Raw genomic sequence first — 22,536 nt, forward strand, 5'->3', positions numbered from 1 at the left:
ATATTTTTTTTTTTTTTCTTTATTCTTTTTCATTGTTCGTTAAAATTTATTGTATATTGAAAAATTAGATAAGTGAAAGATTTTTTAACAGAATTATATAAATGTATACTCCTAGAAAGATATAAACCTAAGAAAAATATGTTATACACATTACACACACACATAAAAAAAATAAAAAAAAAAGAAAAAAAAAAAAAAAAAAGAAATAAGCGAATAAATATATAAATATAAACATTCACATAAACATATTAATATATGATTTTGTTATTTTATTTATTTTTTGTGTTAATATGTGGATTAAAGAAAGGTTTAATATATATATATATATATATATATATATATTTCATATAATAAATCATATATAAGGAGATGAATATAAAGTTTTGAAAAGCATTTAAACAAAAGCTTTAAAAATGAAGATAATATAATTAAAGAAATAATATATTAAAAAAATAAGGTGTTTTACGTACAGGTATTTATAGCATACATATAAATATATACATAAATAAATAAATAAATATATATATATATTTGTGAAATTATTACCAAGAATGTTATATATATAAATAATCTTTTTGTTTGTTGTATAATAATCACCATTTTATTGTACATCATAATTATTGTATTATTAAATATAACATAAGAAATATTCATATTTAATCTTTTATTTATAGCAACATTTTGTTACTTAAACAAGTTACAATGTTTTATATATTTATTTGTATTATTTAGTGTTGTATTTCTTATATATATGAAAAAATTTATGTAGATTTTTTTTTTGTTTAAGGGGATGACATATAAAAATTTATTTGTTCGTATATTTATATGTTCGTGTATTTATATGTTCATATATTTATATATTTATAAAATTTGAATGTGATTAATTGTATTTTTAAAAATGTGAGAAATATTTAAGAGATACATATAATGTGTTATATATTAAAATAAATATGTCAAGTTGAAGAATACGAATAAAGAAAAAAAAAAAAAAAAAAAATTAAATATTGAACATTAAAAATATATATATTGAATGAACAATTTAAATATAAATAAATAATATTTATATGTATTTTCCAAGAATATGGTGTTTAAGTTTATATATGAAAAGAGAAATGAATTAATATATTAATCGTTAATGTTATATATTCTATATATAATTAATTATATTCCCCCCATTTTTAATTTTATTATTATTATATATAAAATTGTAAATATAAATAAATAAATAAATAAATATATATATATATATATTAAATATAACGGAAGGCATTCTTAATTTGTGTGCGTGCATATAGCTCATCATATATTTATTAAGTTTGATTAATGCATATATATTGAACATAAAAATAAATTGAGATTTTTAAAATTTCAGAAAAAAAAAAATGAAGATTTTAAATAAATGAACTCAATTGGGACAATATCATCTCTTTGAAGGAAGGGATTGAGTTATCAAAATAATGAAGCGAGGAAAATTTATAAAAAGTCAATAATAAACATATGAACATATATATTATCAAGTAATTATTTAAGAAAATATATTATGTGTACATTTATTATTTTTTTTTAATTCTTTTTGAATTTATTAAAATGTTAAATAATAAATGATTATATATATATATATGATTAAATTAACTAGATAGGAGAATGGTCTATGAAAAAAAATTAAAGATGAAAATTTTTTTTTTTTTTTTTTTTCCCATATTTTAACATGATAACAGTATTATATTGTATTATATATATAGAATATATTTTTATTCTTATGTATATATACAAAATAATATATTTATTAAAAATAAATTTAATTTATTTTATGTCTTGATTGTGTTCCCTTCCTTCGTTGTAAGATATATGCCTATATATATATATATATATATATATATTATTTAAAGGAACGTTTGATATTACATTATCGAAGGTATTATTATAATTTTATATATAATAAGTAGATATATTGTAGTAGTAGAATTGTTAATATATTATATAAAGAAATGATTATAATTATATTTTCTACATTTAAAAAGCTAGTAATTTTTCAATTTTTTACATATTAATTTTATTTAATAAACAAGAAACAAAAATGTATTATAATAATATATGCACTAATAAATTATTATATATATATATATATGGTGGTATGTGTGAGTATATATATATATATATATATATATATATAATATATATATAATAATTTATTAGTGTGTATATTATTATAATACATTTGTTTTTTGTTTATAAGATTTGTTTGACTTAATGTTATTTTATAAACACACATAATCTTAACGATGGATGTCTTGGTTCCTACAGCGATGAAGGCCGCAATTAAATGCGATATTCTGTATGTATTATATAGACATTTGAATAAATGCTGAATGTAGAATTACAATACTGTATAATTTTTTTTACGAAAGAAATGCTTATAACAGTACTCCTAAATTATCACATTAAAAAATTATATATATATATATATATATATATATATATATGTATATATAATGAACCGGTGTTTTCGTTTTACTTATCTATGTGATGACATTTTACTCTCTGTAAGTATATATTTTTATAATTGTACTATGGAGGGAGAAAAGCAACGTGTTAATTAATTTTACCTTAGGCCTCATAGTCTCACGATTATGACGTTACATAGTACTAGACATTTTTGACGTTTCCAATTTTTATTGAGTTCGTATTAATGTTTAAGAGGTAGCATAATAAATGGATATAGGTTTTAAGACTTAATAAGAGTCTAAATAAAAAAAATCCCTGTTTATAGAAAAAGAAGCAGGGTTTATGCTTGCACATATGTACGTTTGGTATATATGTGTCTCGGTACTCTCTGAGGGTTTTATATATTGTTTTAATATAAAATGATTTTCACGCTTTTGGGCTATGCATATAAAAAAAACAGTATTAATTATATATATTTTTATGTATTTTAATATTTGTTTTTTTTTTTTATGTATAGTTAAAAGAGTAGCTGTAACGGGGAATAAATATGCTTTGACATACCTTCTACATGTGAAAAACTTTTCGCTAGATTGTGTACATCATAGATCCGAATAATTTGTTCGTAGCCTCTTCCTTTTCTTTTTAAAGAACTGGATTATGTGCTACTAGTAGAACTTAGGAAGACATCTTAATTTTATATTAGTACAAATGTAACCATATTTGAAGTTAACACTTTGTCTTATAAAATTAGGAATTTGGTTTGAATGAGAGACTTTATTGAAACGACCTGCACACAATATGTATTTATGTGTGTATATGTTTATATGTGTATATATATTTATGTATACATTCTATATAGAAAGGTTATATGAGTGGACACACATTTATATATCGCATATATAACATACAGGTTGTTACTACATGATATATTGTTTATGCTTTTTCATTCTCCCTGTTTATTTTTTACGATCTGGGGAATTCATGAAGTCTTTTTTGTTTATTCCATGGAATAGAGGAGCAAATGGAGTCACAACTGAAAAAAAACTTGCACACATATATACATATATATGTATGTATATATGTATGTATATATGTATGTACATATATATGTATATATTTTGTATTTATGTGTCAAGTGTTGTGCGTGAATCTATTGAGAGGGACGATAATATAATGTCAATGTTCTTTCTGTGATTAATTTAGGAGGGTGAATCCGCTGAATTTTAAAAATTGCTAAAATATAACTAAGCGGAAGAAAAGAAAATAACTATGATTCCTTTAGTAACAGCGCGTGAAAAAGGATAAGCTCAATTTAGAGAATCCTACGATTTTTTTTTATCTTCATTTTGTTTTTTTACTAATTCTTCTATACATATATCTAAAAAGTCTTCTTTATTTTTTTCCCACTGTTCCATTTTACAATCGTATAATACCTCCAAATGTATTTCAATGATGATTTTCCATTTCAATACCTTTTTATTTAATAAATAAATACCTCTTTTTTCTATTTCATCATAAATTTTTAATTCTTCGCTATATATATCATCCTCTCTAATTATTCTATGTTTCATTTTATCTTCAGGTTTTATATACTTCCTTTTTTTTAACAATTCATCTTCCAACCAATCTTCATCATTATCTTCATCAATCCATTTTAATTCTATATTTCTCCATTGTTCTTTTAACAAATCTTTCTGTATTTCCATTGTTGGTTTTTTAACAAATTCATAAAACTCCTCTTCATCGTCACTTCCCAAATTATATGACGAAACAAATTTATATTCTCTTCTAATCCAATCTTGTTGCATTTGCTTAAACCAATCCTCTCCTTTATACTTTTCAAGTTCTTTCATTTTATCTATTCCATATATATCTTTTTTCAAATCTTCTATCACTTCTTCTTCTATTTCTTTTTTCTTTTTTAATTCTTCAAACGATGTATCTATAAATAACTTTTCACTCTCTATATCTTCTTCCTTTATATATTCCTCCAATATTGACATATATATTTTTATCCATAATATAACCACCAACACTTTCTTTTTATATTTTATGAATTCTTCGATTTGTTCTTCATCATATTGTTCTTCATGTAAAGATATAAAATTTCTTATGGCTTCATCCGATATGATACCTTCCTTTTCAAGCTCTTCAAATAATTTATTAAACCATTTATCTATAACAAATTCTCTAACTCTAAATGGATGTTTTGCAATCCATATTCTCCAAATAATTTTTTGTCTTTGGGACATATGATATTTATCACCTCTTAAACTAATTAATAATTCTTTATAAGCTCTTTTCATATACTCTTCTTCTTCATCTCTCCAACTCTCTTTTAATCTTAAAAACCATTCTTCTTCTTTCCATTTTTCTAACATATGTTCATGCCGTTCAACCCATCTATACCACATATCGCTTTGCTTATTCATCATATATATAGTTTCTACATCTTTTTCTTCACCAAATAACAAATCACTTGTTATTACATTTATATCTGATTTTTTTTCCTGCCTTGAAAATTCATCAATACATATATTTAAAAAATCTCCTTTATTAAATTCCCATTCTGCTTTTCTTTGTTCTTCCAAAATTAACATATGTATTTCTATAATAGTTTTCCATAACCATTTCTTTCTTTCTAATAATTTAATTTTATAAGGATCCTCTATAATTTCAACTTTTTTTTTAACCTGTATTTTTTTTTTTAATTTTTCTTTTTGCTTTTCCTTTATTTCTTCACGTAACTTTTCTAATTCTTTTATTCTTATATACACAGCAGAAGGAACCACAGTTTTCACTTTAACTTTTTCTTCTTTTCTCACTGCTATCATTTCTTTTTTCTATAATAGAAAAATATATATATTTAATTAAAAAAATATATGTGCACATATATATTATAAAAAATATAATGTTCTTATTATTTTTTTTTTAATATACACATACACATATATATGATGTATTTCTTTTCATTACTTACTTTATCCATTAAATTCAGGATTATGGAAATTAGAAGGATTAACAAACCTATAGGAATAAATATAAGATATGGTGTTACTTGCATAGGAGGATTACCAGTAGGTGGAATCTTAGGAGTTGGTACTACAACATTTGTAGGTGGAATGCGTATATTAAAAATATGGCTAAAACCTTCTGCAGTACTTGTAATTTTGGATTTCCCAAATATTGGTAACTGAAAAAAATTATCGAACATATCTAAAGTAATGAAAATAAATAATAATTTATATATATTATATTATCTTCACATAATTAAAATAATAATTTCACTATTTTTATTTAATATATAACATATAATAATAATGAAAAAAAAAGAAAGAAAGAAAAAAGTTAAATTATAACTATTAAATATACAAATTTATTATACATACCAAATATTAACCTAGGAGAATCACGTACAAACCTTCCAGATTCTGTTTGTAAATGGTTAAAACCAACATATGGAGGTAAATTAGAAAATCCAGGTATCTCAGTACCCTCATTTTCAGGGGGGGGATTCGGAGTTTCAGGTTCTTTGGGGTCTTCATCATCAGAGTCTGTTTCGTCGTCAGGTTCTTTTGGGCCTTCATCCTCTTCTCCACTATATTCATCATCAGAGTCTGTTTCCTCTTCAGGTTCGTCTTCCTTTTTTTCTTCCTCATTTTTACACTCTATTCGTGGAAATAAAATAGATGCTTTTCTCAAAGTACAATTATTATCAATAGTATATGCTCCTTTAATTCTATCATCATCAGTTATATTATTATTAAATGAATTATTAATTGCGTTCTCATTCGTAATTACCCATTCGTTAAATTCTAAACATTTTTGTTCATAATTATCTGAAGCATTAACTTCATCTCTTCTTTTATCCCTTTCTTCACAATAATCTTCCAACATTTTTCGTCTGTGTCTTTGAATTCTTGGATAAAAAGGATATATTCTTTTACATTTATTTTCTGACTTTATACGCATTTCCCTTTCTAAATGATTTTCAATATTTCTATTCCATGATGCTACTTTAGCATCTCTAGGAATATTTAAGAAATCATATGTAGAAAATATTTCTTGTGCATCATCGATGTCATAGTTTAAATGCCTGCATAATTTATTGTAATTTTCTGAATTTTTTACATTACTAATCCTATCGGAAACATAATTTTTTAACCTTTCGAAAAAAAGAGTAAAATATAAAGGATATGTAGTAGAACTTATTTTTTTTCTGGATACTGGAGAATGTATTTTAACAGCCATTTAATTCATAAAAATATAAGTTGTTCTTTATTGTTTTTGTTTTTTTTTCATATAAACAATACATTTAATACATAACTAATAAAACCTTTATATATTATACAATTTAAGAATAAGTAATATATATATTCACAAATATGTTGTTGTTCTATATATTACTGATGAATAAATAGTAATATGAAATAAACACACATGTATTTACTTAGTGCACTTTTTATTTTTTTTTTTATTTATGAATTCTTTTTAAATATCACATATATATATATATATATATATATATATATCATAATAAATTAAAAAAAAAAATTGTACATATCTGATATTTACAAAATATAAATAAACTTATCATAAAAAAGAAATTAAAATTAAAATATATTTATCAATACCACAATATAAACATATTCCTATAAATAATATATTTCATTCATTATTAAACCTGAATAAAAATATCATGAAAAGATGTGCATTAAGGAAAATTATTTTTACAAATTATTTATTGTATCTAGATGTGAATCAAAATTTATATAATTTTTATAATTTTAAAAATTATTATCTTTTTTTTATATAGTATAATTTAATTTATATACAAATTAATTTATTACAACGAATGAATGTATTACGAGATAATTTTAAATTAATAATTTTATATAATACATATAACATATATATATTTATTTATTTATTTAAAATAAATCCATGATTATTCAATTATCCTATATTCTTAAAACATATGAGAATATATTTAATTTATTTAATTTTGTAGGCCATATTGGACGTTTTTTATATTTCTACATAATAATACGTACACTTTTTAAAGATCAAATATATAGAAAAAAATTAATATATTATATTATTATTTCCTTTTTCAATAAATCCATAAGGATAACGACCACATTTTAAATATATATATGTATATTTTTCCAACTATATCATTTTTTATGCTTTCACTTTTGTTACTGTTCCATCATTTTTATTATACATTGATAATAATAAGTGTACACATATATTTAGAAGAGTAAAGTGAATGAATGAATAAATAAATAAATAAATGAGAATACAGCATTATTTTCTTTATATAAAAATGATAAAAATAAAAAATACATAAATATTTTAAATAGAAATTGAAGCATACATATATATATTTATGTATATATTTCTTTTTTTTTCATACAAACATATTTATTTATTTTTATCTTTATAATCCTTTCGATATCAGTTTTTTTTAAGTATTTTCAAAGCATAAATAAAATAAAAATAAAAAAAAAATATATATATATATAATAATATATTGCTAAATAATTTTTAAAAAAGTAAAAAAATATATATATATAATTTTTTTCCTTTTTTTTTTTATATACTTATCATTTTTATTTTCTATATAAAGGAAATAAAAATGTGAACTATGGGATATTATTTTATAGTGTTTCATATTCAAAATTAAAAAAGAAATATAATGAATATTTATATTTTTTTTTTTTTTTTTTTTTTTTTTTCATTAATTTTTCAAGATACAAAAAAAAAATTAACTTTGAATAAAGAAAATTTCCTTCTTTCTTTATCCATTAATTTCCAACATATTGTATACATTTTATTAAGTATATTTGGATCTTTATCTGTTTATATTATTTATCATTTTATTTTATATTTTTCATCATTTAATAAATCATTAAATATATTTTCACTTTATTTTATTTCCAAATTTTTATCGTATATTTAAAATTTTATTCTTCTTAATAAATGAAACAATTCTTTTTCTCTTTTTAAAATTATATCTTTCGTAAAAGAAGGATCACTTAAATATCGTATATAATTGTGTCATAATATGTAATATTTATAAAACCATCTTAAAAATTGAATAAATAAATAAATAAATAAATAAATATATATATATATATATATATATTATTACATTTAAGGACAAACATAACTCTTCAAACAAATATTATGTAAAACACAAATTGAAAAGCAACATATATTTTCTTTTTTTTTAATATATTCAAAAATATAAAATATTTTTTTCCTTTATTCTTTTCAATAATATTCCTCATATATACTACACATGAAAAGAGTATACCCACACTTATTTATAAATATGTAATTATAATTTTCTATAATATATATATATATTTACTCTTATGAAAAAAAAAAAAAAAAAATCACACAAATATTATATTTATATATTATCCAGTTGGTAAATATAAATAAATAATATTCATACACTTAATTTTTTTTTTTTTTTTTTCAAGATATTTTTCTAAAATATATAATTATATTATACGATATATAAAAATATATATATATATATATATATATATATATATATATACACGAGAACACACCAAAAAAAAAAAAAAAAAAAAAAAAAAAAAAATGAAACCACTAGAATAATAATGAACATATATTTTATACATATCGAATTTTTGTCTTATATATCCGAAAAAAAATTAATGAATTAAAATAATGTTTTAAATATTGAATTATTTATTACCATTATTATATATTTAAACAAAAAAAAATATATATTTTTTTTTTCTCTCCATCTCCCTCCAAAATTCTCAATCGATCCTACTTTATGATGAATCAAAATATGTTTTATAAATGAAAAGAAATATTGTTATAATCAAATCTGTATGAATGAGAACAGACAAAATAATAAACAATTCACATATATATATATATATATATATATAATATTAATATGTAAAATAAAATACACACTAATTTTTTATTACATATTTTAACAATCATAATTAATTTATAGTAATTATCAAAAACGAAATGTTAGAGCTAACATAATAATTATATAAAATATTATAAGTCAAATTTATTATGGTTCAATATTCTTATTCTAAAAATATTTATTAATTTACTTTTACATTGATAATAAAAAATAATAAACATAAAAAATATTTTTATTTCATTCATTTTACTATAAACAAATAATACTAAATATTATTTCCCTTGTTTTAATATTATAATTCTGTATACTTTATTATACAGTTGTAAAATAAAATAATATATATATAGCAATTATTTATATAATGTATTAACACGTCAAAACATATGATTTGTATTCTACATATATTAATTGCTCGTTATATTATTTTTTATATTAATTACTTTCGAATCGATTAAAAAGTTTGTTCTTTAAAGATATACATATATGATATTAAAAAAAAAAAAAAAAAAAAAAAAAAAAAACATTGCAATAAATATATTGTATACATATGTTATGGTCGTATTCCCTTCACGCACTTGAAAAAAAAAAATATATTATATATATAAATAAATAATTTAATATATTTTTTTTTTTTTCTCATTTTAATATCATAAGGATATCATATATATATATTTTTGTTATGTATAAAAGTATCATATCACATTTTTATTTTTAAAATGAAATAAAAAAGGTGAACGAAATAATTATAAAATTAAAAAGATATATTTAATATTTTAAAATATTCTTATATAATGAATATAATATTATAAATACATATGTGTGAGTATGTTTCAGTTTTAAAAATATGAAAAAAATGAAAAAGGAAATTTTTGAGGAACTATGTTTTTTGGGTTTTTTAAATTATCTATATGTCTCACTCTAATATATACATCTCTAAATTATACTAAGGTAACAAATATATATATATATATATATATATATATATATATATATATTATATGCTACTTATTTTTTTCTTTTTTTTTTTTTCCTTTCTAGTATAAATATTATACATTTTGTGATCCATATAAAACACAATGCAAAGGAAAAATCAAAAACAACAGAACCTTAACAACATCAGAAAATATAAAACCATCAAACAAAAAATTATTCAAAAAGTATGTGATACAAGGAGAAAGAAAGAAAAAAGAATATGAACAAGACTTATTTGTAATTGATTGTTCAGGCTTAGATACATTATTAAAAAATGACTCACATAATACTACAAACCAAATCAAAAAAAAAATGTTCAAGGAATATGAAGAAATGTATTCACAACTATATGGTCCAAAAAAAAAAAAAAAAAAAAAAAATTACAATATATTTAAAAAAATATTAAAATTATTACACTGTTTGTATCCTAAACATATAAACAGATTACTAAGATTAGTAATGACAAGATTCATAACTATACCATTAACAGTATTTATAATACTTCTAATAGGATTACTCACAGGATGTTCTGGTGTGATTCCTCCAAATTTTGTAACTACATCATATATATCAATAGGTATATGTTATTTGATGGTACCTTTATTTGCATTATTATTACACTTGAAATATTCTCAAAGTTATTAAATAATAATTAATAAATACATATATTACACATATGTATAATATCATTTTATTATTATTTTTGGTATTACCATTTTTTTTGTTTTTATGTTCATTTGATTATATTTTAACTTTTGCATACAAACAATCTTCAAGATATATCACTATACATTTATTTCAAAAAAAAAAAAAAAAAAAAAAAAAGTTAACAAAAAGGAATGTAAAAAAAACAAGAATTTACAGAAGACACATTTGTTATTGATTATTCGGGGTTAAATAATTTATTACAAAATATATCATTTGAAAAATACATCATAAAAATTAGAGATTTGATTTTTAAAGGATATTCAAAAATGTATTCAGAACTATATTATAAGAAAATGGGGAAAAATATATATATATATATATATATATATATATATATATATATATATATATTTAAGCTTATTAATTCGTATACCTTCAAAAAACATAGATAAATTATTAAATATAATAATTCAACATTATTTATCAATACCAATACACTTAATCATATTATTTTTAATAAGCTCTTCAAAAAATTGTGTTGCTGCTCCTTATGTATCTATGACATATAGTACTATTCCTTTAGGTTATGAACTGGTATTTATTTTTGCACTATTATTATATTTAAAAGCTTCTGAAAGTCATTAAAATTAATAATTATTTTTATATATAATAATATTAATTATACTATGATATTATTTTATTTTATTTTTTAATATATTTTTCATTTTATTTTTTTAAATTATTTCTTATAAATAAATTTTACATAATATTTATATTCCATTATAATATTAAAAAAAAATATAATAAAAACACATACACATTATGTTCGTATATTTCAATATTACTAGAACACATTACCCTAACAAAAATATATTTATCTCATATAGATCCTTCATTATTTATTAACAATAAATAAAGATATAAAAATATTCCTTATTAATTATTATTATAAAATATAAAATACTAACATTGTTAAAAGTAATATTATAATTATTTTTAACTATTCAAAAATAAATAATATATTTTATATATATAATAAAATGAAACTACTTTTTTTTGGAAGTATCCTACTATGGACAGATAATAATAAATATATATATATGATAAAATATGTTCCTACTTATTTTAGTATTAGTATTTATAAATAATTTCTTTATTTTTAAAATTTCTTATTACAATGTCTCTGGAAATTCATATAATATTTATATTATAATATTAAGAATTGATTTTATAAATTGAGATTCTTATTAAACGAAAAGATCTAAACATTAATAAATAATACATACATATATATATATATATATATGTTGTTATGTATTTATTTATATAATATCAATACTATTCATTAACAGTTGAAATAATAAAAAAAAATAAAATAAATTAGAAAAATAAATATTCTTGTAATATTAATATAATATTGATCTTTTTTTTTTCAAATGGTTATTTAAACGTTATATACATAAAGGAAAAAAGAATATTTGTATGATCATTCAGTTTAATTGAAAATGTCTTTATTATATTATATTATCTCTTCTTTTATACATTTTTTTGATGATTTTTATTTAACAAAATAAAATAAACAATATATAATAATATAAATATCAAAAAGTAATATTGTATATATTTTTTATTTTATTTATTATTATTTAATAAAATAAAACATTCTATTTTATTTATAAAATATAATAAATATGATAATATAAATATAGGCATAATATATATATTAGATTCAAAAAAATAAAAAAAATATAAATATAAAAAAAAAAAAAAAAATTATATATTTTTTTTTTAATATTTTATACATAATTATATATTTATATTGTATGTAATAATAATTTAATCTAATACTCTTGATCTAACTATATTTAATATTAATATATATACTACAGATATAATATTACAACAGAACCATTTATGTAATTATATTTTTTTTTTTTTTTTTTTCTGTTCTACATCAATGTATGTAACTAAATATTTATTTTTTTAAAATACTAATAAAGATAAAATAAAAAAAAAATAATAATAATAATAATAATAATAATAATAATAAATAATATTAATATTAATATAAAAATTATATCATATATTTATATATATAATTATATTTTTGAATATTAAATTTTTATATTAATGATAATTATTTTAAATAAATACAAGTTTTATATGTAAATTTAAATTTTAAATTTTTCGAACGTAATAAATTTAATATTCTATATTTAGTTAAATATTAAAAATTTATATTATATATTATATACATATTTTCTTTTTCTTTTTTTTTTTTTTTTTGGACATTATATATAAATATGGAATGCTATATTAAAAATATATTTATATATTATAAAATATTATAATTCTAAAATAATAAACAATTTTTTTATGGTGTTATTTACGTATTTAAAATATATATAAAGTATATCCTTTGTTCTAATATAATTTAATAATTATTATTATATTTTCATTCTCATTTTTTTTTTTTTTTTTTGTTATTAGATCTGTAATATATTTTGTTCTAATTTTACTAATATGATAATATATAGAATTGTTCAAAATAATTACCTTATATGTATACATAATATATATATTTATTTATATGTTAATAATATATATATTTCATAGAATATAATTGTTTCATTTTAGACATGTTCAATATATTCATATGCCATTCAATAGTTTTAGTTTTTGTTTATTTCTTCTTGTTTTGTTTTATTTTATTAGTTTTTTTTTTCTTCTATAATATTATTTTGTATATATAATTATTCCTTAAAATAAAATAAGAATATAAAAAAAGGAAAATGTAAATGTTTTGTAATATAATATATATTTGTTACTAGATTAACAAAATAATATATATATATATATATATATAGATATATATATAGATGCAATCGATTTAATTTTACATTATGTGATGTAATATATTTTATTTGAATACATATATTTATTTTTTTATTTTTTTATTTAGAACATTATATAATAATAAAATATAATTCATATATTCATAATGGAAATTATGTTATAATATATAAGAAATTAAAAAATTAAATTCATATTGTACAAATAATATGATTGTGACTATATATATATTATTATGTAAATAATATTTCTGTAATATTATATGATGCTTAATTAAAAGAATTATGTATTTTTTCTTCTGTAAAGTTATAATATATTACCTTGTAATATCAATATTTCACATATATAATAATGTAAGTAAAAATAAAAAAATAATTATGCTACCACCTAATTTGATACTTTATATTTATATATACCATAAATAAATAAATATATATATATATATATATTTTTTTTTTTTTTTATTTAGGATATTATCCAAAAAAAGTATAACAAATGTGATATACCCCATTTTAAAAAATTTAGATCCTTGTCAACCTATGATAACACTGAACAAACAAAAAAGGGATATCTATCCTTTTTTAAAAAGAAGACAATAAAGGAAGAAATAAAAAACAAAGAATTTACAGAAGATATTTTTGTTATTGATTGTTTAGATTTAGATAATTTTTTAAAAAATACATCATATGAAGAACGAAAAATAGAAATTAGAGAGGATATATTTAAAGGATATAAAGAAATGTATTTAGATATGTATGAAAGAAAAATAGAACTAAAAAAGAAAAAAAGTATATTTAAAAAAATTTTAGACTTATTACATCGTATACCTTCAAAATATATAGACAAAATGTTAAATTATCTTATGCAAAATTTTGTATCCGTACCAATATATGTAATAGTATTATTAATAATAGGATATACAACAGCTTGTGTTGCTACTTCTGCATCTATGGCATATAGTACCATAGCTTTCAGTTATGCATTTGTACTTGTTTTTGCATTATTATTATATTTAAAAAAATCTGAAATATATTAAATGAATATATTCATATAATTTTATACATATACATAAATATTTGTATAATATTATTTGATATATATAGAAATATTTAATTTTTTTAAACAATTCATACAAAAAATTTAATAAACAATTTTTAATTCGTGTTTTTATAAAATATAAAAAAATATTAATGTCTCATTTGACAATTATTAAAAGAAAAAAAAAAAGAAAAAAAAAATAAAGAACAAATTTAAAATAAAAAATATAAAATAAAAAGTATATACGTGTACACACATTTATATATATACATATATATTTTTTTTTTTTCCCATTATCTTCTAATATATGAATATCCTTTTTGAGTTTTAATTTGTATTTATACTCCACTATATTTTCTCATTTTATAAGTCAATCTTTCCATCCATATACTTTTCATTGTATCCGTTAGATCCGCCCATCCTTTTCTTTTAGAATTAATAAAATATATAAATTCACGTTTTTCACAACATCCTTTACGTAAGAACTGATGGAAATCTATATTATCAGCTCTTTCTCTCTTAACTATTTCTTCTGTTAACATATAATGTACCCTCCACCAATATTTTTTTCTAAAAGCTGTTGGAACATGATATGTTTTTTCTAAATATTGACTATAATACATTAAATATTCTTGCATTTTTGTATATTTTTTTCTTTCATGTGCAAGTATATGATTCCATAATATAAACATATCTTTAACAGATACAGTTAAATCTAATCTTCTTATTCTTTCATTTAATTCTTCTTCTGTTAAAGTATCTTCTAATTCTGAATTACTAACACCAAATGGTAATACCTCCTTTTTGTAAGGCATTAATTCTCTATTTCCACTACTTGTACTACTACTTCTAAGATTTGTATTATTAGATGTTCTTTCATTTCCTCTACTATAATAATCACTACCATTGTTATACCTTTCTTCTCTTCTATCTCTTGATTGAGGATATCTTTCATTACCTCTTCCTCTATTAGCAGATGTACTACTAGGTTGTTCATAAGAATTTTCATCTTCATCTCTTAATCTATCATATATATTTCGAAAATCCCATTTATTATGCCCTCCTCTTTCATATGCATTCTCTTCATAATTTCTACCTTCAGGCATATTATTATTACTACTTCTTTGATTATTATAATTATATCTTTCCTCTTCGGGGTATCTACTACTACCTCTTCCTCCCATATATCCCCTTTCTTCTTCTCTTCTTTGTTCCATTGGATTACCTCCTTTTACATAATCTAATGCTTGTGGAGGTACCCAATAATAGGGGGGAGGTGGTCTTCCATATGCCATATGTTGATGAGGACTCCAAAAATTTGGACCTCTTCCATCACCCATATATGGAACCCAATGATAATATGGTCTTCCATACATCATTCCTGGACCCCACTGAGGATGTGGAAACCTTACATCTGGACCATTCGGATTTCTTGGATCAAAAAATTTTCGATCATCTATATTTGGAGCCCTTTGATCAAAGTGTCGTCTCTCATTAACATTTTGATATCTCTCATCAAAATTTCTCCTCTCATTAAATTGTTGGTTTCTGTCATCAAAATTTCTTCTGTCATTAACATGTTGGTTTCTGTCATCAAAGTTTCTTCTGTCATTAACCTGTTGGTTTCTGTCATCAAAGTTTCTTCTGTCATTAACCTGTTGGTTTCTGTCATCAAAGTTTCTTCTGTCATTAACCTGTTGGTTTCTGTCATCAAAGTTTCTTCTGTCATTAACCTGTTGGTTTCTATCATCAAAATTTCTTCTATCATTAACATTTTGGTTCCTTTCATCAAAATTTCTTCTATCATTCATGTTTTGGTTCCTCTCATCAAAATTTCTTCTATCATTCACGTTTTGGTTCCTCTCATCAAAATTTCTTCTATCATTAACCTGTTGATTTCTGTCATCAAAATTTCTTCTATCATTAACCTGTTGATTTCTATCATCAAAATTTCTTCTATCATTAACATTCTGATTCCTCTCATCAAAATTTCTTCTATCATTGACATTTTGGTTCCTCTCATCAAAGTTTTGTCTATCCATTACATTTTGATTCCTCTCATCAAAGTTCCTTCTGTCATTAACCTGTTGATTCCTCTCATCAAAGTTTCTTCTATCCATAACGTTTTGGTCTCTTTCATCAAAGTTTCTTCTATCCATTACATTTTGATTCCTCTCATCAAAGTTTCTTCTATCCATAACGTTTTGGTCTCTCTCATCAAAGTTTCTTCTATCCATTACATTTTGATTCCTCTCATCAAAGTTTCTTCTATCCATTACATTTTGATTCCTCTCATCAAAGTTTCTTCTATCCATTACATTTTGGTTCCTCTCATCAAAGTTCCTTCTATCATTAACCTGTTCATTTCTTTCATCAAAGTTTCTTCTGTCATTAACCTGTTCATTTCTTTCATCAAAATTTCTTCTGTCATTAACCTGTTCATTTCTTTCATCAAAATTTCTTCTGTCATTAATCTGTTCATTTCTTTCATCAAAGTTTCTTCTGTCATTAATCTGTTCATTTCGTTCATCAAAATTTCTTCTTTCATTAACCTGCTCATTTCGTTCATCAAAATTTCTTCTTTCATTAACCTGCTCATTTCTTTCATCAAAGTTTCTTCTATCCATAATGTTCTGATTCCTTTCATCAAAATGTCTTCTTCCTTCTACACTTTGAATTCTATCATCAAAATTTCTTCTTCCTTCTAAATTTTGACTTCTTCCTTCCAAAAAATTTTTTCCTTCAACACTTTGAAGTCTTTGATCAAAAAGGTTCTCTTTATTAAACTTTGAAGGTTTTATAATATTAGATGATTTGCTTCTCGTATTTTTTACTTGTTCATTAGTTTTATTTTTTTTTTCTATATTCATACTATTATTAGCATTTTTTAGATCTGCTAATGTTGTAGTCCATGGATTAATTTGTTGTTCATGTAAACCCTTTTTAAAATTTGTTTTATCGATATCAATTGGTTCATCTTTCTGATGTTTACCTGTATTATCATCATCATCTACAGGTTCATCTCTTAAACGTTTATCTGTATCGTCATATACAGGTTCATCTTTTAAACGTTTATTTCTATCATCATCTACAGGTTCATCTTTTAAACGTTTATCTGTATCGTCATCTATAGGTTCATCTTTCAAATTATTACTTGTATTGCTATCTGTACGTACGTCATTCAGATGTTCAGTATCATCCTTTTCTGAATCAACATCCTTCACATATCCACTTCTATCATAATACTCTTCTTCATTTTGTACATCTTGTTCTAAATCATAATTATCTGTCAATTGATCTGATACATCTTGTTCTACAACATAATTATCTTTCGACTGTTCATCTTGGACATTCTGTTGTTCATAATAATTATCTTCTGATTCACCTTTGGAATTATTATTTACATAATCATCTATAGGCTCATCCTTCAAAAGTTCAATGTTATTATCTTTCATAGGAATGTTTTTCAATTTTGCACCTGTGCTACTACCATCATCTACTGGTTCATCAAAAAATTCCGAACTAACTACATTATTATGACCACCCCTTATATTGTTTCCTGCATATCCTTCAAATCGATTAACATTAGTTTCATCTTTCATGTCACTCATTCTATCTTTATCAAATTGTTTAAGTTGTGATAATTCCAATGTTTTAAAACTATCAAATCCGAAAGAATCCTTACGTAAATTTGTAGTATTACTGAATGCATTTTGATCTTGCATAAATGATTCTATTTCAGGAAATATTTTTTCATTTATATTATCTAATTCTCTTCGTATAGTTGTAGCACTATTTATTATATCATTTTTATTTCCTTCATCCTTTTCATTTATTTCATAACCTAAGCTAATGGATTCAGGATTATTCATTCCTAAATTTCTAGACGTTCTATTAATATGACATTTTGGTAGTATATTATAATCATTTCTTAATATTTCAGTATTCTGAAAAAAAAAAAAAAAAAAAAAAAAAAAAAAAAAAAAAAAAAAAAAAAAAAATGCAATTATCTTTTCTAAAACATAAAAAATTATATATATATATATATATATATATATATATTTATTTATTTATTTATATGTCTCTTACTTGTAGTGTGCCACATAAAACAAAAAGAAAAAAGAACATAATTAAAGAAACCGAAAGAATAAATCTTGACAAATTATTCCTTATATATTTATTCCTATTTTTATTGAATAAACATTTAAAGGAACCACTAAAATTTTCCTCTATGGCAACTGAAGGCCATTTAAGGAAATATAAAATCTTACCCTTAACAAATATCATATATATATTATATATATATAAATATATATATTAGTGATTGTCTTTTTTTTTTATTTTTACAAATATAATCATAAAATTAAATGTTATATAATATATTTTATAAGCATTATATATATATATATTTATGTAATTTCTTTTATAAAGAATATTAAATAAAAAAAAAAAAAAAAAAAAAAAAGACTCAAATAACATGATTCATTTTTTAGTAATTATATAACCATATAAATGTATATCTATATATATTTATTTATTTATTAGTTTATTTTTCAGCTTTCTTCTTTCGTAGAATATAAAATTATAAAAATTATATATACGAAAAAATATAGATATATATTGAAAAAAACCAAAAAATATATGCCCTAAATATAAAATATATATAATATATTTATATTTATTTCTTTATTTTTGGTGTTTATGTTTTTAGACTTCTTTTTTCATATAAAAAAAAAAAAAAAATTATAATAATACATACAAAATAAATATTAAAAATATTAAAAAATACAACCTATATAACAAAATTTTATTTTTTTATATTTTTGCTATCACTTTAATATAATAATATTCTTTTTAATTAATTCGAAAAAGAATATTTTTATGATTGTATTTTTTCTTTTATATATATATATATGTATATATATTTTGAACTTTAATAAAATAAAAATATATTTAAATAATTTTTTTTTTTTTTTCTTTTATCATTTTTTTTTACCTATAAAAAAAAAATTGGTAGTAAAAAAATATAAAAATATAAAAAACTATTTGATTTAGAAATATACAAAAATACAATAAATAAAATATTTATTAAAAAATAACATCAATATAATATTATTTTTTATTTTATATTTTTTATACGCATATAATAACAATATAATATAAAATATATTATATTATTAATTATATTTTTCTTTTTTTTTTGTTCTTGTATATTTTGTATATTTATATATAAAATCATTTTAAAAAATATATAAGTTTCTTGAAATTTTATTTTTTTAATATATTATAGAATAATAATAAAGAAGAAATAAATTATGAAAAAAAAATTATTTATTTTTTTTTTTTTTTTTTGGGGTTAGGTTTAACAATTTTTTTAGATAATATGCATTCACTTTAAAAAATAACATATATGAAATAAAAATAGGTTCGTTTATAAAATATTAATGAATTATTTAAAAAATAATATAAATATATTTTTTATTATATATTATACAAAATATATATTTTTGTAAATATGTATTTTATTATTTTATTTATAATTTTAATATAAATTATATTTTTTTATTTTATGAAAAAATAAATTAATTATCATCTGTTTCCATTACAAATAATAGTAATAATTATTATAATAATTCTCTCAAATCAATAATATGAGATTTTTATTTAAAGGTTCTATTTTTTTTTTTTTTTCCTAATAATTTATTTTAGTATTATTAAAATGTTTGAGAAAGAAAACATAATCCTATCAACCTTATATAAATAAGTATATATTATCATGAATATATATATATATTATATATTATATATATATATTTTTTTTTTTTTTTATTTATTCGTTGAAAAAACAAAACAAAAAATTACCTTTATTTTTTTTTAATTTTTTATATATTTTAAAGAATATAAATTGTATAACTATAAATAATATATATATTTTTTTAGAAATATTTAAAAAATTAAAAAATAAAAAAAACACAAAATTTCTTGTAATATATATTTTTTTAAATATATTTCTGTTCCTTTTTCCCCCCTAATTAGGTATTCAAAGTTATTATAATAAATAAATATATATATATATTATGTATATATAAACAAAATATTAAGTAGACTTACATCCATATATAATTATTCTTTATATTACTTGTTCATTTTTTTAAATACAAAGTAAAAAAAAACAGTATTATATTATAATATATCATTTATTATTTAAAACCCTCAAATATTATAGAAAAAGGAGTAAGCACATATAAATAAAATAAATATTACAACTCATTTAATCCAATATAATAATGTTGTCACCTTTATAAATATATATATATATATATATATATATATAATATTATTTAAGAAAGGAATAAATATATATTACCTTAATGTTTTAAAAAATTTTATATAATTCAACAAGGTAAATATATATATATATATATTATATGTATGTGTCATCCATTTCATTATACATTATGAATACATATATATATTACTTATATGAATATGATAATATATATTCTCATCAATATGTATTTTTTTAATTGCCTAAAAAATAAAATAATTGATAACGTTTTATAAAATATATATTTATTATCATGAAAATAATCACATATAAAAATATAAATATAAATATATATTTATATGTTTATATATTCATTTATCTTTGTTCACTCGCTCCTTTTTTTAATGCAATAATTATATGATAAAGTATTGTATTAATATGTAACATATAAAATATAAAAACATATATATATATATATATAATATACATATATATAATAAATGAATAAATGTCGTCCTATAATTATCTAATATATTAATTTTATATGTACATTTAATATATAAAATATACACATATATATAATATATATATATTTATTTATATATTCATTTATCTTTGTTCACTCGCTCCTTTTTTTAATGCAATAATTATATGATAAAGTATTGTATTAATATGTAACATATAAAATATAAAAAAACACACACATATATATATATAATAAATGAATAAATGTCGTCATATAATTATGTAATATATTAATTTTATATGTACATTTAATATATAAAATATACACATATATAATATATATATAAATATATATTTATATGTTTATATGTTTATATATTCATTTATTTTTGTTCACTCGCTCCTTTTTTTAATGCAATAATTATATAATAAAGTATTGTATTAATATGTAACATATAAAATATAAAAACACACACGCATATATATATATAATAAATGAATACATGTCATCCTATAATTATGTAATATATTAATTTTATATGTACATTTAATAAATATATAAAATATAAAAACACATATATATATATATATATATATATATATATATATATAATAAATGAATACATGCCATCCTATAATTATGTAATATATTAATTTTATATGTACATTTAATAAATATATAAAATATAAAAACACATATATATATATATATATATATATATATATATATATAATAAATGAATACATGTCATCCTATAATTATGTAATATATTAATTTTATATGTACATTTAATAAATATATAAAATATACACATATATATAATATATATATATATATATATATATATATGTGAAACATTTTATATATTTAAATTATATATAATAATATAATGTCATTTAAAAAAATTGATAGTTTAAA

At 19.1% G+C, this 22,536-nt stretch overlaps 4 protein-coding genes across 4 annotated transcripts; 2 read left to right on the forward strand and 2 right to left on the reverse strand.

Annotated features, from left to right (window-relative positions):
* Nucleotides 1-3,767: 3,767 nt before the first annotated feature.
* Nucleotides 3,768-6,696, reverse strand: PADL01_0800100 (surface-associated interspersed protein 1.3 putative; the record flags this gene model as incomplete). The annotated part of the gene is made up of 3 exons (XM_028681335.1): nt 3,768-5,288; nt 5,426-5,661; nt 5,835-6,696. The coding sequence occupies 3 exons, from the start codon at nt 6,694-6,696 to the stop codon at nt 3,768-3,770; spliced, it is 2,619 nt and encodes an 872-aa protein (XP_028537724.1).
* A 3,556-nt stretch (nt 6,697-10,252) lies between these two features.
* PADL01_0800200 (Plasmodium exported protein, unknown function) lies at nt 10,253-10,990 on the forward strand (the record flags this gene model as incomplete). Its single annotated transcript, XM_028681338.1, has 2 exons — nt 10,253-10,321; nt 10,412-10,990. The coding sequence occupies 2 exons, from the start codon at nt 10,253-10,255 to the stop codon at nt 10,988-10,990; spliced, it is 648 nt and encodes a 215-aa protein (XP_028537725.1).
* Nucleotides 10,991-14,130: 3,140 nt separating this feature from the next.
* Nucleotides 14,131-14,882, forward strand: PADL01_0800300 (Plasmodium exported protein (hyp7), unknown function; the record flags this gene model as incomplete). Its single annotated transcript, XM_028681339.1, has 2 exons — nt 14,131-14,199; nt 14,316-14,882. The coding sequence occupies 2 exons, from the start codon at nt 14,131-14,133 to the stop codon at nt 14,880-14,882; spliced, it is 636 nt and encodes a 211-aa protein (XP_028537726.1).
* A 340-nt stretch (nt 14,883-15,222) lies between these two features.
* On the reverse strand, nt 15,223-19,171 carry PADL01_0800400 (Plasmodium exported protein (PHISTc), unknown function; the record flags this gene model as incomplete). Its single annotated transcript, XM_028681340.1, has 2 exons — nt 15,223-18,831; nt 18,974-19,171. 2 exons carry the CDS (start codon nt 19,169-19,171, stop codon nt 15,223-15,225), a joined length of 3,807 nt encoding a protein of 1,268 aa, XP_028537727.1.
* Between the last annotated feature and the right edge of the window lie 3,365 nt (nt 19,172-22,536).

This window comes from Plasmodium sp. gorilla clade G2 (assembly GCF_900097015.1).
Source record: "Plasmodium sp. gorilla clade G2 genome assembly, chromosome: 8".
NCBI lineage: Eukaryota > Apicomplexa > Aconoidasida > Haemosporida > Plasmodiidae > Plasmodium > Plasmodium adleri (nom. inval.).